This window comes from Bos grunniens, chromosome 11, assembly GCF_055505025.1.
Source record: "Bos grunniens cultivar Pamir isolate PY7600 chromosome 11, Bosgru_T2T1.0, whole genome shotgun sequence".
Taxonomy (NCBI): domain Eukaryota; kingdom Metazoa; phylum Chordata; class Mammalia; order Artiodactyla; family Bovidae; genus Bos; species Bos grunniens.
Genome location: NC_141175.1, coordinates 39,221,928 through 39,246,959, shown reverse-complemented (window position 1 = coordinate 39,246,959; position 25,032 = coordinate 39,221,928). Strand labels below are relative to the sequence as shown.

The 25,032-nt window shown below is 40.7% G+C and overlaps 2 protein-coding genes, 1 non-coding gene and 1 pseudogene across 53 annotated transcripts in view; 2 read left to right on the top strand and 2 right to left on the bottom strand.

The window, feature by feature from the left end:
* Positions 1-451, bottom strand: part of TIA1 (TIA1 cytotoxic granule associated RNA binding protein) — a 54,994-nt gene extending 54,543 nt beyond the window's left edge. For all 50 annotated transcript variants that reach the window (XR_015136618.1, XR_015136619.1, XR_015136620.1 and 47 more), the window contains exon 1: positions 223-451. Coding sequence is in view for 13 of the 50 variants with exons in the window: in XM_086326151.1 (XP_086182277.1) it covers positions 223-248 (26 nt within the window). In the remaining 37 variants the exon portion in view is untranslated. The remainder of the gene's footprint in view (positions 1-222) is intronic.
* Positions 452-614: 163 nt separating this feature from the next.
* Positions 615-25,032, top strand: part of PCYOX1 (prenylcysteine oxidase 1) — a 47,063-nt gene continuing 22,645 nt past the window's right edge. The window contains exon 1 of one of the 2 annotated variants that reach the window (XM_086326149.1): positions 615-985. The gene's annotated coding sequence lies outside the window, so the exon portion shown is untranslated. The remainder of the gene's footprint in view (positions 986-25,032) is intronic. The other variant, XM_086326146.1, reaches the window with a different exon arrangement.
* On the bottom strand, positions 786-856 carry TRNAG-CCC (transfer RNA glycine (anticodon CCC)). Its single transcript has one exon. It is a non-coding gene; the product is annotated as a tRNA-Gly (tRNA).
* On the top strand, positions 2,475-4,003 carry LOC147362959 (phagosome assembly factor 1-like; annotated as a pseudogene).

Here is a 25,032-nt window from a genome sequence, read left to right as displayed (position 1 = left end):
GCAGTTAGGTGCACGGACTAATTTAGAGGCTGAGCCCCATCTCCTTCCATTTGGTTCTCACTGCCTGGGTGTCGGTCCCTAGACATCCAGGTGAGCGCCAGAGAGAGTAACCTTGATAACGCGGCGTCCACGGGGAACAATAGGCTGGGGAGCGGCGCAGAGCCGAAGGCTCGCTCCGGGACGATCACCATCCCGCCCCCCTCATCGCTGCCCCAGACTCACAGAGTCTTAGGCATTTCGTCCTCCATGGCTGCTGCTGTCGCGGCGGCGCCTCCAGGTCCAGCTCCCTACCCTTTACTACCTCACAAATCTTTTGACCGGCTATGGCTGAGGGGTAGCCGGGATTCTCGGCTGACCGGAGGTTACCCCGCCTCCTTCTTCGGCGGCAATTACACTCAACTGCCGGGCCCAGCGCGAACAATGAAGCCCCAATACAAGATGGCGGCGAGCCGGGAGCCTTGGAGCAGCCAGGGAAGTGACCCGGGCCGCGCAGGCGCAGAGAAATTTTGCACTTTCAACCTCCTGGCCGCCAGGCTGCACCTCAGTCCTTATATTCACTTGTTGCGCAGCCGTGCTTCCAACGACGCCAGGGGGTTGTCTCAGACTGCGCAGGCGTAAAGGTTAACTGTTTAATGACTTGAGTAAACATTTTTGAATTCCACCTCCAGATTCGAATGTGTCAACAGTGATTTATAGTAAAATATAAATCTTCATGGAAATGAAAAGTTGTGTTTCTAGAAGAAGAAAGACTCTAAAAATTACCCAAAGCGGGGACAAAAACGGCATGCGCCGCCCGGGAATCGAACCCGGGTCGCAAGAATGGGAATCTTGCATGATACCACTACACCAGCGGCGCTCACGGAAACTGGTTCTGCCGAAATACCTTAGGACCAAGTACACGAGGACGTTCGTTCCCAAATTAGGAAGATTTAGTCATTTAAAAATAAAAGTTTACCGAGAGTCTCCATAATCTGTTACTTTTCAGGTAAGAGATGATTTCTTTTCTTTCATTTTGGTACGGTTGAATGGATGTTCCTACTTTTTCTGTATGAAAAATCTCACTTAAAAAAAAAATTTTTTTTTTTTTTTGGAATTTAAAAGAGTTTCCGGGAGTTTGCTAGTAGTCCAGTATTTAGGACTCCACGCTTTCACTGCCGAAATCAGGTTTAAACTCTGGTTAAGTATTCCCCAAGTCACGCGGCGCAGCCGGAAAAAAAAAGTAAGAGTTTCATTAAGAATTTGTCCTCTTGGTGTTAACCAAATTTTTGAGCCAGGAATATATTCCAGATCTTTGAGGAATTTTTCTTTATATTTGAATTTCCTTGGTATAATCAATGTACATTGGAAAATATTTAAGAAACAGTTATTAAATACAGATCAATCCAAGAGTTCTAAAACTGAAGGAATAAGAAGATATACAAATTTTTATCCTCTTCCAGGGAGGCAGAAAAATGTATGTCAGTATACTCATTACGCATTTTGTATTGCATTTTAAATTATGTAAAAATTTTTTTAAACATTGGGAAATGTACATGCCCAAAAATGTGATGTTTTCTTTGAAGTAGTTCATTTAGACTGCAGCATTTTTAGATAATCATTTTTGAAATTGAATTTAGACTCTGTGGTACGTTGTTGGGATTTTATTCAAAGACATCAAGTAATAATATTTTGAGGGTGAACAATATAAATTTTTAAAATGTGTAATTCAGGAATTTCCTGTGGCCTAAAGTTTAGGGTTCTGGGGTTTTTTTTTACTGCCATGGCCTCGGTTCAATCCCTGTTCTGGAAACTGAGATACTGTATACCATCAGTCAAAGGAAAAAAAGTGTATAATCCAATGGTTTTTTAGTATATTTACAGAGGTATGCACCCATTCTATAATCAGTTTTAAAACATTTTCACCCCCCCCCCCCCACCAAAGGAAACCCTTACCAATTAGAAGTCACTCCCAATACCCCATCTCACTCCTCCTCCCCAATCCACTGATCTTCCCTCTCTACAGATTTGTCTGTTCTGAACATTTCACATTGTCCACAAAAAAATGATTAATGGTTAATCTAAGAAAGAAATAGAGGAACCTCCTTGGTGGTCCAGTAGTTAAGACTCTGTTCCCTCATCAGGGAACTGGATCCCATGTGCCACAACTAAGAATTCAAATGCCACAACTAAAGAGGCCACAGGCCACAACTAAAAATTATATATTATATATATATATATGTCTCCTGCATATGGCAATTAAGACCTAGTGCAGCAAGATATTAAATAAATAGGTAATTAAAAAAAAAGAAATAGAGAATTTTATTCAAGCCAATTTATAATCAAGAGGATTCTAACCCAGGAGACAGTCTCTCAGCAAGCTCTGAGGATTTTCTGCCCATTAGAGGTTAGTGCTCAGGGCTGCCCCATGCTGCTGCTGGTGAGGGAGCTCCAGCCCTTGTGCACAGGAGGCCACCCCGGCCTGGTGGGCCCAATCAATGGTGGATCTGGAGGTGGTGCCTGAGCGCTCTCTGGGGAAAGAGCAATATGTATTGGCACTGGTCTCCTCTTTTAAGCATGACCTCATCCATAACCTGACTCGGGAGAGGATCAAACTACTGTTTGAAGCTTTCAATCAGAAACTTAAGGTGATTCAAATATATCACTTGACTAATAGATAGGGAAACAGTGGAAACAGTGTCAGACTTTATTTTGGGGGGCTCCAAAATCACTGCAGATGGTGACTGCAGCCATGAAATTAAAAGACACTTACTCCTTGGAAGGAAAGTTTTGACCAACCTAGATAGCATATTCAAAAGCAGAGACATTACTTTGCCAACAAAGGTTCGTCTAGTCAAGGCTATGGTTTTTCCTGTGGTCATGTATGGATGTGAGAGTTGGACTGTGAAGAAGGCTGAGCGCCGAAGAATTGATGCCTTTGAACTGTGGTGTTGGAGAAGACTCTTGAGAGTCCCTTGGACTGCAAGGAGATCCAACCAGTCCATTCTGAAGGAGATCAGCCCTGGGATTTCTTTGGAAGGAATGATGCTAAAGCTGAAACTCCTCTTGCGAAGAATTGACTCATTGGAAAAGACTCTGATGCTGGGAGGGATTGGGGGCAGGAGAAGAAGGGGACAACAGAGGATGAGATGGCTGGATGGCATCACTGACTCAATGGACATGAGTCTGGGTGAACTCCGGGAGTTGGTGATGGATAGGGAGGCCTGGCGTGCTCCAATTCATGGGGTCGCAAAGAGTCGGACACGACTGAGCTACTGAACTGAACTGAAAGTACAGTTAAACTATTGTGGTGTGCATTTTAATTGAGCAGATTGACCAGTCTTCGGTGCAACCCATCCTGGAGTGGACAACTCCACTGCACAGCTTTTTCAGCTCAACCTCAGAGGACTGTCTTTCTCTTTTCAGCTAGACTCATGCACCAAGTTTCCTGAGTATGAGCCCAATTTTGCCCATGTTCTGGCTTCTCTCCAGGTACCCCACAGAGCAACTGTGAGATGAATGTACATGTACAGTGGAAACAGCCTACAGGATACCGAGGCTCCCATGATGCCCCTGAGATGTTTCCCGGGCAACATGTATGCTGAGTGTAGATAATCTTTGATATGAAAGTGGATCCTCAGGTTTACAACTTTGCCTACTTGCCACAGGTGTGGACCCAACTTATTACCAGATGGCCCAGATGCAGGTATTTGAAATCTTAGTATATTTTGGCGATTCCTGCCAAGATGTTCTTAGCACGCTTGACTCTCCACACAAGGTCTTCTACAAGTCAGAAGACAAGATGAAGATTCTTTCTCCTTCGCCTCACAAGCAAGTTCCATCCAAGTGTAATGACTACGGTTTCTTTTTGGCTGCTCTGAGTCTTCCTTAACAGCTTGTGAACTGTTTTGTTGTGGAGCACAGGCTCTAGAGCATGTGGGCTTAGTTTCCCTGGGCTATGTGGGATCCCACCAGGGATGGGACCCATGTCCTGCTTTGGAACGTGGATTCTTAGGTACTGGACCACCAGGGAAGTCCCATGACTGCTTTTTAACTACTTCACTCTCAGAATGAACATCTGCTTTGATGGGAATACACACAAAATGAAGAGGTTTGTCCTACACACCAGTTACCCTAGACATTATAATTTTAATATGTATCACTACAGTGAATTCAAGATTCCACTATCTGTAAAGAGAGAAAACACAGAGGGTCAGACAGAAACACACATGACCTACAGCAAGTGGGACAACATTCAGGAGCTTCTGGGCCATCCTGTGGGGTGGGGGTGGGGGTGGGGGGAACCTGTTGTCTTGCACAAGTCCTCCTGCCCAAACAATTCCAACCCATTTGGCTCCACATTCTGCTTTGGCCTTAAACAGATGGTCTCTGAGGTCAGGCAGAACAGCCACATTGCCTTGGTAACTCCCTATGGCCCTCCAGGCTTGGTGCCCACCTGAGAACCATGGAGCTGTACTCTAGGAACATCAGGACCCATGAAACTGCTACTCCATGAAACTGTACCACATACTATTCAGCAGGCCACCCTGTGGGTTTTCCTGGACACCTCGCCAGTGTGGAAGGGCTATTGTGATATGTTAAGGTGGGGCTCAGGCTGGGTGCTCTGCCATGAGGTGAGAGGTCCAGATATTCCTCTGTCCCCCATTCTCACCTGCTGGTGCCAACAGGGGACACAGACTACAAAGAGAAGTGCAACTGTGCATCTTGATACCCAGACCCAGGAGCTCTCAACTAACATGTAAGGAGACAGGGCTCTGTCTTTCCTGTCCCACGCACCCTGGGAAAAGTCTTTTTGGGGACTCTTTCTGTGATTGAGGACACAGGCATTCAGGATAAGAACAAGGTCCTGCCTTTGGCCCAGCATGGCCATGTGACCATTAAGGCAAGCAGGGAGCATGCCCATAGTACTTAGTGGTGACTTTTTTTGCACTACATCCACATTAGTTACTTGATGAGCTGGTGGTGGCCAGGATGGCCCACCTACCCTTCCCTGTTTCTTTCTTGTATGTGCTCCCTGCCAGGCCTAGTGGGCACACCCAACTGGTTGAAACACAACTTTCTACTATCAAGGTATGTGCCCAGACCTGGTTCCCACTGCTCTTGGAGCCAGCCTGAAAAGTTGCCTGTTTCCTGACTCTTCCCCAACCTGGCTGGTAGGACTGCATGTTTCCATCCTGTTTGCCTCTTTCATTTAATGCCAAGGTTTTAGCTAAAGACATCTTCCTTCTTTTGCGTGTGTTTCAGCATTCTGTTCTGCACTGTGGGCTTGGCTCTCCTGCCCTGACTCTGGACAGTGTCTCCTGGCCAGGCCCATTCATGGTGCAAGGCCTCTGGGGCTCAAGGAGGGCTGGGCTGCTCAGTCTGTCTGTGGGATTTGCTAAAGAAAGTAGCATATGTGTTTTAAAAAATTAATCCTTTTGAAAAGAACTGAGAAGTTTATAATTTTACCCTGTTTTTAATATTTTGGCTTAGCAACTTGTGACACATAGATGAGAATTTTGAGAGTTTTCACCTGTGTGTACAGATTTTTGTAAGTACAACTCTTTTGTAATAAACTTATGTACAGCCTCACCCTGTAGAGTTTTTAACAACGAGTGTGCAGAGGACCTGCCCTGGGCTCCTTTGTGGCGCCCGGGCCGATAGCCAAGCTTATGTGGCATTCCCATAACTTTGTGACTGATTGTTTTCCTATGTAGACTGTGGCCTGGCCAAAGACCTGCACACATCCCGCTCTGGGGCAGCCAGAACTGTTCCCATCCTCCTAGAATGAGGGAACATTCCTCATGCCCTGCCCATAGTCCTCCTCCGATGGCTTCAGCAACAGCTCACCTTGTGCTGTTGCTGGAATGTTAGCACTTAAAAAAAAAAAAGAAAAAGAAATTAATGCAAAGTTATATACATTTTGAAGACAAAACAAATGATGACAGTTTGCATCGTCCAAATCTGCATGTACAGATGCAGATTAAGGATTAAGAAAGAAATGTGGGAATTCCCTGGAGGTCCAGTGGTTAGGACTCAGTGCTTTCGTTGCCCAGGACTGTGTTCAATCCCTGGTTGGGGAACTAAAATCATGCATGGTGTATGGTACACCCCAAAAATAATAATAATAAAATAAGAAGAACATTTGAGCTAGAAATGAAAACCCTCTTCAGTTGAGAAGGAAAAGAAATAAAACATCCCCATGCTCAATCCCTCACGTTATATCCTAAGGAATTACATTTCTGGTGCCAGAAATACTTGCTCTTTACCATCAAGCAGGAATTCCTGTGTCTTTTAAGGAAATCTGGTTAACACATAATTGCGGAAGCACAGTGCACACTAAAGAGAAGTAGTGGCCTAAGTGAGCAGAGAGAGTTTTATGTTTAAATTTTTTTGTCGTGCCTTAAAAATGATTTTATTTCATCAACTCCTTCTTTTGATCTTTAATCTTTTGATAGGAGGCATTTGGTAATCAAATATTTGGTTCCTTGATGCCACCCAGAATGGTTGCTTACCTGCTCTAGGACCATCATATCCCTCCATTCCTGGTTCTAAAAGTCTGCTCTTTCTTTCCTTTTAGGGGGGATTGTACTAGTAGAGGGGCTTCCTCTGTGGCTGAGTGGTAAAGAATCTGCCTGCAGTGCAGGAGCCACAGGAGACTCGGGTTTGTCCCCTGGGTTGGGAAGACCCTCTGGAGGAGGACAAGGCAACCTACTCCAGTATTATTTCCTGGAGAATCCCATGGATGGAGGAGCCTGGTAGGCTGCAGTCCATGGGGTCGCTAAGAGTCGGAAATGACTGAGCAACTTCACTTTCACTTTTCACTTTCATGCATTGGAGAAGGAAATGGCACCCCACTCCAGTGTTCTTGCCTGGAGAATCCCAGGGATGGGGGAGCCTGGTGGGCTGCGGTCTATGGGGTCTCACAGAGTTGGACACGACTGAAATGACAGCAGCAGCAGCAGTACTAGTAGAGGGGCTTCCTCTGTGGCTGAGTGGTAAAGAATCTGCCTGCAATGCAGGAGCCACAGGAGACTCGGGTTTGTCCCCTGGGTTGGGAAGACCCCCTGAAGGAGAACAAGGCAACCCACTCCAGTATTATTGCCTGGAGAATCCCATGGACACAGAAGCCTGGTAGGGTATAGTCCATAGTGTCTAAGAAGAGTTGGACAGGACTGAAGCGAATTAACACGCATGCATGTACATATTGGTAGAATGTCTGGCAAGGACTAACGGTCAATCCAAATTGTCCAATAGAACTTAAGCCAGTTTTACATTGTATATGCATTGTGAATGTTCATTATTTTATAGGGAACTATAGATGTGATCAATAATTTCAAGCAGTTTAGATGTTACTGTCTTAGTAGAAGTTGGTGATACACAGCATGAAATGCAGGAAGCCATCACTTTAAAAGTCACACAAACTGTAATCAAAATTACCATCAATAATAACAATGCCAGGGACTTCTCTGTGGTCCAGTGGGTAAAACTCTGTGCTCCCAATGCAGGGGGCCTGGGTTCGATCCCTGGTCAGGGAATTACATCCTGCATGTTGCAACTAAGACACATGAAAATTGAAGATGCCCTGTGCTGCAACTAAGACCTGGTGCAGTCAAATAAATAAATATATTAAAACGAGTAACAATACCGTTAGTAAAGATACGACCTCTTCCTTCCCAAACCAAACCATTTTCCTCGCATCTCCCCTAAACTCGAAAGAAGGTCATTCAGAGTGGAAATTGGAGTCTTCATTTGTGTCACAATATGGGTTATATTAGAAGCCTCTTGGGAAGCAGTTGAAAATATCCAGGCCACGGAATTTTCTCATCATGGAAACTTATGAATTAAGCAAGCTAATGACTTGGTTACTATCATTTAAGGCTTGCTGGGTGAGTTTTGTTAAAGTCTCTGTGAATGATGACATCTTCAAATGAAGGAATAAATTCGTTGACTAAGTGATCATACCAGTGGAAGACTGATCCCTGTGTGTTCACTTTAAAGGCAGACTGACAGGGGCAGTTTCAAAGGCTACCTCCTCTACGTGACCTTGAGCATGAGTAAAACTAATAGTGCATCTTTCTAACCAGCCTGGGGAGAGCCAAGGCCATAAATTTGTTCCATGAATTCACTGGATCTTAGTAGGAGCTAACTAATATTTTAGCATCTAGTGAAAAGGAGTATTTATGGCCATACTCCAAACAAATGTCATTAACTGGCTGGATAAGAGAGTCCCACTTAGTGATATCAGCAGTAGCTTATGCAGTCCTAGAGTATCTTTCTTCTAAAATAAAATTTCTAAGCGCCATCCAATTAGAGCCTTGGAGAGAAGTCCACTACAGTACACTAGGAAAAGTTGGACATAGGCTATTGACTGTAAAACAATTGAATTAATTTAAAACTCTACATAGGATTTGTGTCTGTGATAGAAAAAAGTTGGTTTATACAAAAGTCCAAGAAATCAGTAAAAAACTATAAATGATCATACACGTCAGGTCCAGCATCTTAGGATAGCTGTCTACCTCTGATATTATCTTCTTGTCCTAGTGTGGGTGTCCGTTTCCCTTCTATATGAGCAATGTATTAAAGTGAGTTGAAGTCAGCAGGTCTCTCTACCAGCCCAGTGCAGGACCCTTTTGAAGTGGGAAATAAGAATCCAAAAGTCAATTTCCTTCAGTTTTACTGTATGTGAGTTAGTTAAGAATACCTGGTAAGGATCTTCCATCTAGGTTGGAGATAATCCTTTAAATAATGCCTTTCCTAGTATGCATAATCTGCCTGATTACAGGTCATGGGGTACTTGATCTTCACCCAAAGATAGATTTCTGTGATAAGCTTCAGAAAGAAACTTAGAATGCTCTTGAAAAATTTAAAGTTAACAATAATATAACATAGTAATGAGAAGCCATTCAGGAAATGAATGTTAGGCAGTAAATTAAAAAAAAAAAATGAACACTAAAATTTAATATCCACAAAGTTATATTGTTGAAACATAATTTTTTTTCTCTCTAAAATTATCCTCATTTCCTGATTTGAGGGAATAGCATTGAAACATGTATTATACGTGAAACAGATCGCCAGCCCAGGTTCAATGCATGAGACAGGGTGCTCGGGACTGGTGCACTGGGATGACCCTGAGGGATGAGATGGGGAGGGAGGTGGGAGGGGGCTTCAGGATAGGGGACACATGTACACCCATGGCTGATTCATGTCAATGTATGGCAAAAACCACTACAATATTGTAATTAGTCTCCAATTTAAGTAGATAATTTTTTAAAAATAAAAAAAAGGTATCTGGAAAAATAAAATTATCCTCATTTCCACCAAATATAGCCAAATTAAGACTAATTTGTTTGCAAAATAAACCTGGTTTCAATAATTTGTCTTGATTATTCACGTAAGGCACTAGTGATAAAGAACCTGCCTTCCAGTGCAGGAGACATAAGAGATGTGGCTTTGATCCCTGGGTCAGGAAGATCCCCTGGAGGAGGGCATGGCAGTTCACACCAGTATTCTTGCTTAGAGAATCTCATGGACAGAGGAGCCTGGCAGGCTACAGTCCATAGGGTTGCACAGGGTCGGACATGACTGAAGCAACTTAGCAGCAGCAATTGATTCTATAGGCTCTTTAAATTGGCTTTTCTGGAAGTTTTCATAAGGAATCTCAGGCTGAATGTTTAAAAGGATTCTCAAGGGCGGGAAAGCCACCCCAAGGGCTTGCTATTAGATTCTGACTGCGCAGTATCTATAGATTTGGGTGAATTCCTGTCTTCTAGTGGTCTCCAGAATATCTGGAGATTCCTTTACCAGCCAGGAGGTGGAGTTCTTTCTTTACCTAGTAAGGCTGCTGAGAACCCTGCAAGCAGAGTACCAGGTTGTTTCCAAGAGGCTTTATGGTGTCATAAAGTTCACGTTAGATCTTCAAAGCTGTTTGGTCATATTTGATTCTATAAATACCCTGTAATGCGACATTCAAATAAAAGCCAAAGTAATATTACCAGTGTTTCCAGTTATGCACTCTTATAAGAAAACTTCTCAAATAACTATATTGCTTAAAAATAAGAATATTCACTAAGAGTTTCCAAATTCTGGAATGAGCAGTTATGGAGAAAGGATAAATATTTAAATTCTGCTTAAAAAGGTACAAGTTTCCCTGGTGCCTCAGATGGTAATCTGACAGAATTACCTGGTGCCTCAGATAGAATCAGCCTGCAATGCAGAAGACCCTGGGTCAGGAAGGTCCCCTGGAGAATGGAATGGCTACTCCACTGTTTTTGCCTCCAGAATTCCATGGACAGAGGAGCCTATGGACAGTCCATAGGGTTGCAAAGAGTTGGATACGACTGAGTGACTAACACCAAGTTGCTATAAGTCTTTATTAGCTTAAGGGGAAAGATTTCCTTAAAACTGGAAAACAAATATTGAAAGCCAATAATATTTCAGACAAAAAGTCATAAAAATTATATTCATCAGTCCATTCAGTCCTGTTGTAGCTAATTCTTGTTGATCTTGATTGTCTGTTAAGAGTTTATGAAACCATCATCAGTTTTCCATTAGAATTCTTTAATTTCTTACTCAGATTAGTGGTATGATTTGAAAGTTATTAGAAACTGTACTTGTCAAAAGGTCCTTACTAAGAATATTCTTGAAGATGAAATATCTTTTTCCAAAGTATCAGAGAGCAACAATAGCTGTCTGTTAAATGACAAAAGACTTTAAAAGGCGTGGTTAAAGATCTATTTACAATACAATTGATGAAAGAATCTTGGTTTCATCAGATCAAGTTCTTTTTCTTGCTAATTTTTTTTAACATATAATAAGACCTTATTTGACTTATAGTAATGCCCATCACTTCATGGGAAATAGATGGGGAAACAGTGTCAGACTTTATTTTTTGGACTCCAAAATCACTGCAGATGATGATTGCAGCCATGAAATTAAAAGACGCTTACTCCTTGGAAGGAAAGTTATGACCAACCTAGATGGCATATTAAAAAGCAGAGACATTACTTTGTCAACAAAGGTCCGTATAGTCAAGGCTATGGTTTTTTCAGTGGTCAAGTATGGATGTGAGAGTTGGACTGTGAAGAAAGCTGAGCACCGAAGAATTGACGCTTTTGAACTGTGGTGTTGGAGAAGACTCTTGAGAGTCCCTTGGACTGCGAGGAGATCCAACCAGTCCATCCTGAAGGAGATCAGCCCTGGGTGTTCATTGGAATGACTGATGCTGAAGCTGAAACTCCAGTACTTTGGCCACCTCATGCGAAGAGTTGACTCGTTAGAAAAGACCCTGATGCTGGGAGGGATTGGGGACAGCAGGAGAAGGGGACGACAGAGGATGAGATGGCTGGATGGCAGCACCAACTCGAGGGACATGAATTTGGGTAAACTCCGGGAGTTGTTGACGGACAGGGAGGCCTGGCGTACTGCGATTCATGGGGTCGCAAAGAGTCGGACATGACTGAGCGACTGAACTGAGGTGAACTGAACTGAAAACTGTTTTTGAGTATTTTTCAAATCATATGAACCTAAAATTCATTTGAATTAGTTTCTTTTCTATTTCTGAGTATTTACGTAAGAGTTTAATTTTCTTTAAGCCAATTAAATACAGTTAATTTACAAGTTAATTTTGGTAAAGTCATTCACAGTAAAGGTATATCATATCTATAACTTACATACATACAGGACTTCCCAGGTGGCTCAGTGGTGGAAAATCCACCTGCCAATGCAGGAGCCACAGGAAACATGGATTTGATCCTTTCCTGGAGGAGGAAATGACAACCCACTCCAGTATTGCAGAGTCCGACGTGACTGAGCACGCACACATATATAGACAGACACAACCAGAGATTTCATGACTTCATTTTCAAATCTAGTCATGAATCAGGGATTACAGTATAAACTCACTGGTTTGTAAATAGCAATTGGAGTGCATGCATTCTAAATTGCTTCAATTGTGTCTGGTTCTGTGCAACCCTGCCAGGCTCCTCTGTCCATGGGATTCTCCAGGCAAGAATACTGAACTGGGTTGCCATGCCCTCCTTCAGGAGATCTTCCTGACCCAAGGATCAAACCCACATCTCTTTTGTCTCCTGCATTGGCAGGCAGGTTCTTGACCTCTGTGCCATCTGGGAAGCCCCAAAATTGGAGTAGTTAATTTTATTTGCGTGAGTTTAAAAAGGCCTCCTTTCCATTTTTTTCTTCTTAGTCTCAGGAATTGCAGATGGTTTAGATAGGAGTAAGCTAAGACTTCCTGAGAGCCTTGGTAGAAAATTTACATATCAAGGCTTAGGGAGAGAAAAGCGAGTTCCTCCTAGAAGAACTTGTTCCGTTAGGGTCTGAATTCTGAAAAGATGTTGATCAAGCTGGCATTATGTAAATGCATGTGCAAAGCCAGCCTGGAAAGGTGAGAAGAGCCCCATCTTAGTCATTTTGGGGGCGCAACGTTCCTCAGTTCCCAAATAAATAAGCATTTGCAAGTATTTTGTCCATATTTCAGTTCAGTTCAGTTGCTCAGTCGTGTCCGACTCTATGACCCCATGGACTGCGGTACACCAGACTTCCCTATCCATAAGTGTTGTACATAAGCCCTACTGGGGTGCCCATAGGTGCCTGTCAGCGAGCTGTTAGGCTTTCGAGGAACAATTTCCTATTATTAATTTGGTACCCTAACTCAGATACGATCTGAACAATTTTCTGAGAAGAGTGTGGTGGATCAGATGTGTACTGTTTCTGAGTTTAAGCTCCCCAAAGAGTTAGCCTTGGATTTTTGACTCTTTGACATGTCTCTGTTTTTCCCTCTGGTAGTTTAAAACTGCTTTGGGTGCTCAGGGCACTAGATGATCAGTCTTTACATCGTGCGTCTCAGGAAGAGCAGCATTTCCTTAATGGTTGTGCTGGGATTCCCTGTGAGACTGGTCCACGTTGGAAGGATTGATCTTCAGATGCTTCCACTAGGTTCTCAGTTGCCTGAGGACACCTTGTGGCCAGAAGGAGCAAATGTCCCTTTTCTTCAGAGCAGAATAATTCACCTTTCATTTCACTAGCAGTTTGTTCAGACCATGTATCTACTTGTTTGTCAATTAAGCCAGATTTAACAAAAACATGGCCACCTATGTTTCCTTGAGCACTCCACTCGTATCCCACTATGTCCCTGCCTAAGAAACGTACAAGTGTCCCTTAAGTCTCCAAGAATAAAATTTTCAGGTCATCATTTGATATGATTTGGGGCTTCCCTGGTGGTTCAGTGGCTGACTTTGTGCTCCCAATGCAGTGGTCCTGGGTTCGATGCTTGGTCAGGGAACTAGATACTACATGCTGCAATTGAGTTCACAGGCTGCAACTAAAAGTTCCCGCGTGCAGCAGTGAAGACCCGGTACAGCCAAATAAGTAAATATTTAAAGCCAAACAAACAGTAAGATCTCAGCATGAGAACTATTCGGGATACCTGCAGAGTACTGAGAAGGCAGCTGCAAAGAGTTCCTAGAATATGCCACGATGTATTCAATGGCAAATTGAATAAATGACCATAAATAGCATTCATTGACATAGATTCAAGGTCCACTGTTCTTGTTTTATTATTATTGTTTTTGTACCTCTTAATCTCACTTATCTATTTCATTCCTGCTCATGACCTCCACCTCTGACAACTACCTGATCGTTCTCTGTATCTACAACTCTGTTTCTGTTTTGTTATGTTTATTCATTTGTTTGTTTTTTAGATTCCACACATGTGTGTAATCATACAGTACTTCTTCTAAATCCATTCATCTATTGATGGGCACTTAAGATGCTTCCGTATCGTGGCTGTTTGTAAATAATCCTGCAGTGAACATGAAGGTGCACATATCTTTTTGAATTTTTTTTTTTCTGGTAAATACTCAGAAGTGAAGCAGTTGAATTGTATAGTAGTTCTGTTGTAATTTTTTTTGGGGGGCAGCCATGTTGCACAGCTGGTGTGGTTTTTTTTTTTTTTTTTACTATCCAAATGGTTTACCACAGTGGCTGCACCAGATTATACACCCACCTACAGTGTACAAGGGTTTCCTTTCTTCTGCATCCTCACCAACAGTTATTATTTGTTGACATTTTATTTTATTTTATTTTATTTTTTGGCTGTGCTGCTTGACTTACGGGATCTTAGTTCCCCAGCCAGGTATTGAACCTGGGCCCTCAGCAATGGGAGTCTTAACCACTGGACCATGAAGGAAGTCCTGGTGAGTGGGATGTTAACATCACTACTATTACTGCATTTCAGTCAATTTCTTCCTTAGGTCTGTTATTATTTTATATCTGTTTTTCCCCCTATACTACAAATAATGTTGCAATAAGCATCCTAGTATATATATCCTTGTAACTAGCTCTTTTATTTCTGTAGAATAGATTTCGTATTTGGAAATTTTTCAGAAATTTGGGATTTTTGAAATACGTGTTATCTCTCTCTACATATCTTAATAACTAATGTTTTTAAAAGGTTTTATTCATTTACATCCACATGAACAAAATCAGTTCCTGAGATCATCAACTACTTCATCTCATTTTCTTCTGCATTAAATTGTTTTTAGTCTTAATTTTTGCTAATATGAACAATTAAGACTTGTATCTCCCTGTTTAAGATCAAGTGCATTCATCTAAAGTACTACTTTCCTTGGGCTTCCCTTGTGGCTCAACTGGTAAAGAATCTGCCTGCAACGTGGGAGACCTGGGTTCAATCCCTGGCTTGGGAAGATCCCCTGGGGAAGGGAAAGGCTACCCACTCCAGAATTCTGGCCTGGAGAATGCCATGGACTGTATAATCCATGGGGTCACAAAAAGTCAGACAAGACTGAGTGACTTTCACTTTCAAACTGCTGCTGGAGTTTAGCATCTCTTCATGTGTGTTTTTTTGACCAATGGTACTAGCTTTCTCTTTTTTGATTTGCCTTTTATATACCTGCTGATAAGTCACTTCAGTTATGTTCGACTTTGTGCGACCCCATAGATGGCAGCCCACCAGGCTCCCCCGTCCCTGGGATTCTCCAAGCAATTTATTTTATATACCTAGTGTATTTATATTGAGTTGTTTACCTCTTTCTATCCATATGTAGAGCTCTGTGTATATTTCTGATATAAACTACAATCTTGCCTGTCACATTAGTGACAGATTTTTTCTCATGTCTTTTTAAAAACTTTAAAAATTCTATCTCTAGCTATCTGAGAATGTTTAAGTTTTATGGAATCAGATGTGTTTATCTTTTCATATTGCTTCTGAATTTTCTGTGTTGTTGCCACATCCAGCACAGCGAGTGAGAAAGACCTGAAACAGGGGCAAGCGCAATGAAAGGACAGGCACGTATAATTTGGCAATCGAGGAGTTGGGGCCTTCCTGTTCTCCATGGCAGGAAGAGAGAATGGCTCCTTTCAGCCCACACTTTTATTACCAGAAGTCACATGAGATCATTAGGGAATAGCTATACTGGGGAGCTTGATTAATGAAGGCTCTGCTGTTGATCAGGAATATCTTGTTTTGTTTCCATGAGGACAGATGCAGGGGTGGGCAGTGAAGTGGAACAGAGAGCATGTCCCGCCCCAAAAATGTCCCTTCAGCATGCTTGCTAGGACAATCAGGAGGGAACAGTTTGCCGCACCCTCAAGTCATGGGGCAGGTCCTGGTCTATGCCCCACCAGGCTGCAACATGCTGTCTAAGACAGAGTAAGTAATCATTTAGACTACTTAGAATAAGAAAGAAATGAGCTATGGGGAAATGAGAAGGTAGAAAATGAATTTCTTCAAGGTGGTTTGAAAGAAAGAAACATGGAGCTTTGGCAGAGTTATAAATATCAGTGTTGTCAAAGATAAAAAAAAGTTGGACAATATTTAAAGTTTAAATTGTAGTCAATAATATAGTATCACAATAGGGGAAGGTTCAGTTTGAATACAATGTGGACACTAATTAAGTTTAAATTTGTATTAGTAATATACTATTGCAATACAGAAATTCCAATGTGAGTTGAAATCAATTTCAATTTGTACAGGGGCTTCCCTGATACCTCAGTTTGCGCCCCATTCCTGTATTCTTGAGCTTCCATTGTGGCTCAGCTGGTAAAGAATCCTCCTGCAATGCAGGAGACCTGGATTCAATACCTGGGTTGGGAAGATCCCCTGGAGGAGGGAAAGGCTACCCACTCCAGTATTCTGGCCTGGAGAATTTCATGGACTGTATAGTCCATGGGATTGGAAAGAGTTGGACACAACTGAGCGACTTTCACTTCACTTCAGTTTGTACAGAGATGATCTGCTCTTTTAGAAAGGCACAGAGGATAAAGGGAGTGGAATGATTTGGAGCTCAGTAGTACTTTTGAACTGTGGTGTTGGAGAAGACTCTTGAGAGTCCCTTAGACTGCAAGGAGATCCAACCAGTCCATTCTGAAGGAGATCAGCCCTGGGTGTTCTTTGGAAGGACTGATGCTAAAGCTGAAACTCCAATACTTTGGCCACCTCATGGGAGGAGTTGACTCATTGGAAAAGACTCTGATGCTGGGAGGGATTGGGGGCAGGAGGATAAGGGGATGACAGAGGATGAGATGGCTGGATGGCATCACCGACTCGATGGACGTGAGTCTGAGTGAACTCCGGGTGTTGGTGATGGACAGGGAGGCCTGGCGTGCTGCGATTCATGGGGTCACAAGAGTTGGACACGACTGAGCGACTGAACTGAACTGAACTGAGAGTCAAGGAAGTAAAGTTTTGGAAAATGAGAAGCAAGGGTTAGTTCAAGTGAAACTCACAGGGTTTCCTTAACTTGTGCTTATCATAGTTAGACTCATACCATTCCTAATAGGCTAGAAGATAGGGGCTGTATCTCTCAGGTTGCTCAGTGATAAAGAATCCACCAATCAATGCAGGAGATGTGGGTTTGATCCCTGGGTCAGGAAGACCCCCTGGAGGAGGAAGGGGCAACCCACTCCAATATTCTTGCCTGGAGAATCCCACAGATAGAGGAGCTGGTTGAGCTACAGTCCATGGCGTTGCAAATAGATATGACTTAATGACAGCAGGCATGCACGTACTCAAAGTGTTTGCTGGAACAAACACTAATTTCTTTTTTAAAAAAATTTATTTGGCTGTGTTGGGTCTTAGTTGTGGCCTGTGGGATGTTCATTGCATTATGCAGGATCTTTTGCTGAGGTACAAGGACTCACCAGTTACAGTGCATGGGCTCAGTAGTTGTACTGCGCTGGCTTAGTTGCTCCTGGGCATGTGGAATCTTAGTTCCCTGACTAGGGATGGAACCAGTATCCCCTGCATTGCAAGGCAGCTTCTTAACCACTAGATTACCAGGGAAGTTCCCACAAACAGTAATTTCTTTTGGCAGCTTTGTGTTTTCTCAGGCACTAAAAAGGGCACTAGGGTCATTCCCAAGGATGCAGCTTTGAGCTGTTAGCAACAATGTTAATGTTTTGTTCACTTTTTTTTTTCATTTTTTTCATTTTACAGAAACAATTGACTTAGACCACTGTGTAAATTTAAGGTATACAACATAGTGATTTGACTTCCAAAAACGACAGAATGATCTCTGTTTGTTTCCAAGGCAAACCATTCAATATCACAGTAATCCGAGTCTATGCCCCAACCAGTAACGCTGAAGAAGCTGAAGTTGAACGGTTCTATGAAGACCTACAAGACCTTTTAGAACTAACACCCAAAAAAGATGTCCTTTCATTATCAGATCAGAGCAGATCAGATCAGTCGCTCAGTCGTGTCCAACTCTTTGTGACCCCATGAATCGCAGCACGCCAGGCCTCCCTGTCTATCACCAACTCCCGGAGTTCACCCAGACACACGTCCGTCGAGTCAGTGATGCTATCCAGCCATCTCATCCTCTGTCATCCCCTTCTCCTCCTGCCCCCAATCCCTCCCAGCATCAGAGTCTTTTCCAATAAGTCAATTCCTCGAATGAGGTGGCCAAAGTACTGGAGTTTCAGCTTTAGCATCATTTCTTCCAAAAAATTCCCAGGGCTGATCTCCTTCAGAATGGACTGGTTGGATCTCCTTGCAGTCCAAGGGATTCTCAAGAGTCTTCTCCAACACCATAGTTCAAAAGCATCAATTCTTCGGCGCTCAGCCTTCTTCACAGTCCAACTCTCACATCCATACATGACCACAGGAAAAACCATAGCCTTGACTAGACAGACCTTTGTTGGCAAAGTAATGTCTCTGCTTTTGAATATGCTATCTAGGTTGGTCATAACTTTCCTTCCAAGGAATAAGAGTCTTTTAATTTCATGGCGCACTCACCATCTGTAGTGATTTGGGAGCCCCCCAAAATAAAGTCTGACACTGTTTCCACTGTTTCCCCATCTATTTCCCATGAAGTGATGGGACCAGATGCCATGATCTTCGTTTTCTGAATGTTGAGCTTTAAGCCAACTTTTTCACTCTCCACTTTCACTTTCATCAAGAGGCTTTTAGTTCGTCTTCACTTTCTGCCATAAGGGTGGTGTCATCTGCATATCTGAGGTTATTGATATTTCTCCCAGCAATCTTGATTCCAGCTTGTGTTTCTTCCAGCCCAGCGTTTCTCATGATGTACTCTGCATATAAGTTAAATAAGCAGGGTGACAATATACAGCCTTGACGTACTCCTTTTCCTATTTGGAACCAGTCTGTTGTTCCATGTCCAGTTGTAACTGTTGCTTCCTGACCTGCATACAGAGTTCTCAAGAGGCAGGTCAGGTGGTCTGGTATTCCCATCTCTTTCAGAATTTTCCACAGTTGATTGTGATCCACACAGTCAAAGGCTTTGGCATAGTCAATAAAGCAGAAATAGATGTTTTTCAGGAACTCTCTTGCTTTTTCCATGATCCAGCAGATGTTGGCAATTTGATCTCTGGTTCCTCTGCCTTTCCTAAAACCAGCTTGAACATCAGGAAGTTCATAGATCATATATTGCTAAAGCCTGGCTTGGAGAATTTTGAGCATTACTTTACTAGTGTGTGAGATGAGTGCAATTGTGCAGTAGTTTGAGCATTCTTTGGCATTGCCTTTCTTTGGGATTGGAATGAAAACAGACCTTTTCCAGTCCTGTGGCCACTGCTGAGTTTTCCAAATTTGCTGGCATATTGAGTGCAGCACTTTCACAGCATCATCTTTCAGGATTTGAAATAGCTCCACTGGAATTCCATCACCTCTACTAACTTACATTCCTAGTACTTATTTATTTTGTAACTGGATGTTCATACTTAATGACTGACTGCATCCAGTTTTCCCTCTCCATATCCACCTCTGGTACCAAAAATCTGATCTCTTTTTCTAAGAATTTGTTTGTTTTGAAATGTAAGTTACCTATAGTACTGTTACTGTTAAATACAATACCAGTACAGTACCAATACTGTTGGGTCCTGCTGTGTAACGTAGTGATTCAATATTTCCAAACATTAAAAAGTAGTCACCACGATAATTCTAGTCATAAGTCAATGTACAAAGATACTGCATAGTTTGACTATAATCCCCACACTGTATGTTTCTACCTGTTACTCATTTATTTCACAACTGGAAATGTGTAACTTTTTAATCGCCCTCACCTATTTCTTTCCTCTCCCCAGTCCCTCCCCAATGACAATCACTTCTTAACTGTCTATTATCTATGATACTGTTTCTGTTTTGTTATGCTTGTTCATTTGTTTTGGCTTTTTTTTTTTTAATTTAATTTATTTATTTAGGCTGCTGCATGACTTGTGGAGTGTTAGTTCCCTGACTAGGGATTGAACCCAGGTCCAGCAGTGAGACTGTGGAATCCTAACCACTGGATCACCAGGGATTTCCTTGTTTTGTTTTGTTTTTTAGATTCCACATATAAGTGATATCATACAGTATTTGTTTTTCTCTGTCTGGCTTATATCACATTGCATAATACCTTCGAGGTCCCTCGATGTTGCAGATGACAAGATTTCATCCTTTTTTATGGCTGAGAAATATTCCATTATTTATACCACATCTTCTTTATCCATTCATCTATTGATGGACATTTAGGTTGCTTCTGTATTTTGGCTACTATAAATAATACTGCAGTGATCATAGGGGTTTATACATGTTTTCTAATTAGTATTTTAATTTTCTTTAGATTAATATCTAGAATTGGATTGCTGGGTCCAAGTAGTTCTATTTTAATTTTGTGAAGAGTTTCTGTAGTATTTTCCACTACAGTGGCTGCATCAATTTACTTTCTCACTGATACTGTACAAAGATTGCTATTTCTTTACATCCATGCCAACATTTATGATTTCTTGTCTTTTTTATAATAGCCATCTGACGGGTATGAGGAGATATTTCATTGTGGTTTTGATTTGCATTTTCAAATGGTTGGCAAAGTTGACGCTCTTCATGTACTTGTTGGTCATCTGTATGTCTTCTTCGGAAAAATGTCTGTTCAGAGCCTCTACCCATTTTGAATTTTTTTTTTTTTTTTAATGTTGAGTTGTCTATGTTCTTTGTATATTCTGGATATTAACCTCTTATTGAATATATCGTTTGCAAATATGTTCTCTCATTCAGCTGATGACCTTTTCATTTTATCTATACTTTCTTTCACATGCAAAAGTTTGTAACTTGATATAGTCTCATTTGTTTATATTTGCCTTTATTTCCCTTGCCTGAAGAGACATATCCAGAAAAATACTGCTAACACTGATGTCAAAGAACATACTGCTTATGTTTCCCTCTGGTTTAGGGTTTATGGTTCAAGTCTTACATTTAGTCTTTAATCCATTCTGAATTTATTTTTGTGCATGGTATTAGAGAGTAGTTGCATTTGATTTTTTTTGCATGTAGCTGGCCAGTTTTCCCAAAACCATGTATTGAAGAGGCTGTTTTTCCCCTATTGTGTATACTTGCTTCCTTCGTCATAGATTAATTGCCCATAGAAGTGTGGGTTCATTTCTGGGTTCTCTGTTTTATTCCATTAATCTATGTGTCTGTTTTTTTGTGTGCCATTGCCATACTGTTTTCCTTACTGTGACTTTGTAGCAAGGAGCATGATACCTGCAGCTCTGTTCTTCTTTCTCTAGACTGGTTTGGCTCTTTGGAGTCATTTGTGTTTCCATTCATATTTTTAAATTACTTGTTTTAGTTTTGTGAAAAATGACACTGGCGCTTTATGGTCATTTTAACAGTATGAAATCTTCCAACCTCTTAACATAATATATCTTTCCATCCATTTGTGTCATTTTCAATTTCTTTTTTCATTGTCTTATAATAAATTTTCCAAGTACAGGTCTTTTACCCTCTTATTTAGATTTATTCCTAGATATCTTATTCTTTTTTATGAAACTGTAAATGGGATTGTTTTCTTAACTTCCCTTTCTAGTAGTTTGTTGTTAAGACTTAGAAATGCAGCAGATTTCTGTATATTAATTTTGGATCCTGCAACTTTACTGAATTCTTTGATGAGTTCTAGGACTTCACTTTCACTTTTCACTTTCACGCATTGGAGAAGGAAATGGCAACCCACTCCAGTGTTCTTGCCTGGAGAACCCCAGGGACAGGGGAGCCTGGTGGGCTGCCATCTATGGGGTCGCACAGAGTCGGACACGATTGAAGTGACTTAGCAGCAGCAGCAGTAGTAGTTTTCTGGTAGTGTCTTTAGGATGGTCAGTGTATGGTATCATGTCATGTGCTAACAGTGACAATTTTACTTCTTCATTTCCAGTTTGTATTTATTTTATTCCTCTTCCTTACCAATTGCTGTGGCTAGGAGTCCCAATATTACTCTCAATAAGTGTGGCAAGAGTGTTCATTCTTGTCTTATTCTTGATCTTAGAGGAAATGCTTTCAGCTTTTTATCATTGACTATGATGTTAGCTATGGGTTTGTCATATATAATCTTTATTATGTTGATGTATGTTTTCTCTAAGCATACATTGTTGAGAGATTTAATCATAAATAAATTTTCAATTTTGTCAAAAGATATTTCTCCATCTATAAAATTATCATATTATTTCTATTTTTTTGATTAGTTAATATGGTATATCCTATGATTGATTATCAGATATTAAACCTTACTTCCATCCCTGAGATAAAGCCCACTTGATCAAGATGTATGATCCTTTTAATATATTGTTGAAATTTGGTTTGCTAATATTTCATTGAACATTTTTATGTTCATCAGTGATATTGGCTTATAATTTTCTTTTTGTTTTGTATGTAATTTTTTTTGTGTGTGATATCTTTCTCTGGCTTCTTATCTCTTGGCCTTGTAGAATGAGATTGGATGCATTCTTTCTTCCACAATTTTTTGGAGTAGTTTGAGAAGGCTAAGTGTTTACTGTTCTCTGTTTGGTAGAATTCACCTATGAAGCTGTGTGGTTTGGGCTTTTGTTTGTTGGGAGTTTTTCAATTACTGATTCAGTTTTATTGCTGGTAATTTGTTTGGTCATATTTTCTATTTCTTCCTAATTTAGTCCTAGGGTATTGCACATTCCTAGGAATTTGTCAGTTTCTTCTAGGTTGTCTGTTTAATTGGCATATAATTGTTACTAGTACTTTCAAATGATCATCTACATTTCTGTGGTATTGGTTATATCCTCTCCGTTTTCATTTCTTTTTTTTTTTTTCTGTTTTCATTTCTGACTTTATTTATTTTATCCCTTTCTCTTCTTTCTGTTGATGAATCTGACTAAAGGTGTGTCAGTGTTGTTTTATCTTTTCAATGAACCAGGTCTTAGTTTTACTAGTATTTTCTATTGTTTCTTAGTTTCTTTTTAATTAATTCTGCTCTGTAAATTTATGATTCTTTCCTTCTACTGACTTTGAATTTGTTTGTTGTCTTAGTAGTTCCCTTAGGTGTAAGCTTAGGTTGTTTATTAGAGATTTTTCTTTCTTGAAGTGGATTTCTATTGCTGTAAACTTACCTCTTAAATTGCTTTTGCTGCATCCCATAGCTTTTGGGTCATTGTGTTTTTGTTTTTTCATTTGTCTTCAGGTATTTTTTTTTATTTCCTCTTTGATTTCTTTAGTCTTTGAGTAGCATATTGTTTAGCCTCCACATGTGTGTATTGTGGGGTTTTTTTGGCATGTTTCTCCATTGTTGTTGATTTCTAGTCTCATGGTGTTGTGGTTGTAAAAGGTGTTTGACATGATTTCAATCTTTTAAATTTTACTGAGACTTACTTTGTGACCTATCGTGACCTATCTTGCACTTGAAAAGAATGCATATTCTGCTGTTGTTGAATGCAGTTTTCTTTTTTTTATTTATTAAGTCCAACTGGTCTGCTGTGTCATTTAAGACCAGTGTATCCTTATCAATTTTCTGTCCAGAAGACCTGTCCATTGATGTGACTGTGGTGTTAAATTCTCCAATATTTCTGTGTTTTCCCTACCAATAGCACCGGGCTTCCCTTTATATCTGTTTGAATTTCACATCTTCCAATTTTTTCCCCCCATACTACAATCAGTGTTGCATTAAGAATCCTGGAACATATATCCTTAAGACTGATTCTTTAAATTCTGTTGAATAAGTTACTGAACATGAGATTTCTGAATTAAATATATCACTTTCTATATATATATATCTTACTAAATAATTGTCTTTAAAAAGTTATAGTCATCCATAACACCAATAGTTAGTATCTGAAAACCCAACCCAGTCCACCTCAGTTTTTCTTGTATTAAGATGTTCTTATCATTAATTTTTGCCAATATAAATGATGAAAACTAGTATCTCTTGTTTGAATTTGCTTTTGTGTAAAGTGCTATTGGAGTTATCATCCATTCATGTGTGGGGTTTTTGTTTTTTTTTTGCTCAGTGGTACTTGTTCTTTCTTTTGTGATTTCCCTACTCATGTATTTAGTCTGTATTTATATTGAGTTGTTTAACCCTTCTTATCCATTTGCAGAGCTCTTTGTATGTTTGTGATATAAACTACAATCTCATCTGTCATTTAAAAATATTTATTTATTTGGCTGTGTTGGTTCTTAGGTGTGGTATGTACGATCTTCATTGCATCATGTGGGATCTTTCATTGCAGCTTGTGGATTCTCTAGTTGTGGCACACAGGCTCTCTAGTTGTGGTGCATGGGCTCCAGAGAGCACAGCCTTCGGTAGCTGTGGCATGTCGACTCTCTAGTTGTGGCACGTGGGCTCTGGAGTGTGCAGGCTCAGTAGTTGTGGTGCACGGGCCTTTAGTTGCTCCATGGCATGTGGGATCGTAGTTACCCAAAGTGAAAAGTGAAGGTGAAGTCGCTCAGTTGTGTCTGACTCTTTGCAACCCCATGGACTGTAGCCTACCAGGCTCCTCCATCCATGAGATTTTCCAGGCAAGAATACCGGAGTGGGTTGCTATTTCCTTCTCAACCAGGGATCAAACCTGCACCCCCTGCATTGCAAGGCAGATTCTTAACCGCTGGACCACCAGGCAATTCCCTCATCTATCATTTTGATGGCAAATATTCATTCTCATGCATTTTTTAACATTTAAAATTTTATCTCTTGCCATCTGAAAATGTTTATGTTTTATGTAATCAAATATGTTCTCATATTGCCTCAGAATTTCCTTTTATTTCTAAGACAGAATAAATGTCATTTGGACTATTTAAAATAAGAAGAAAATCAGATGTGTGGAAATTAGAAGTTGTGAAATGAAATTCTTTCAGGGTAGTTTCAAAGACAAAAACAAAACAAAAATCAAACCAAAACCAAAAAGCCTATGGAGCAGTGCTGGAATTATTGACTTGAGGGTTGTCATTGATAAACAATGCCAGACTCAAGTTAATGTTTAAATTTTAGTCAGCAGCATGCTGTTGCTGTAGGGAAAAGTCCAATGTGAATTGTACAAATCAAGTTTGATTTGTACAGGGATGATATTTTGATTTAAAAGGAGAATGAGGAAATAGGGAGGGAGATGAACAGGGGCCTAGTAGAGTCAGGGAAATGTAAGATTACAAAAATTGAGCAGCAGGGATTAGTATAAGTGAAACTCTTCTATTTTCGTTAACTGGTGCTTATCAAACTTAAACTCTGACCTGAATAATATTCTATTGTGTGAATATATGTGTACCATATATTTTTAATCTTTGCTTGCTTC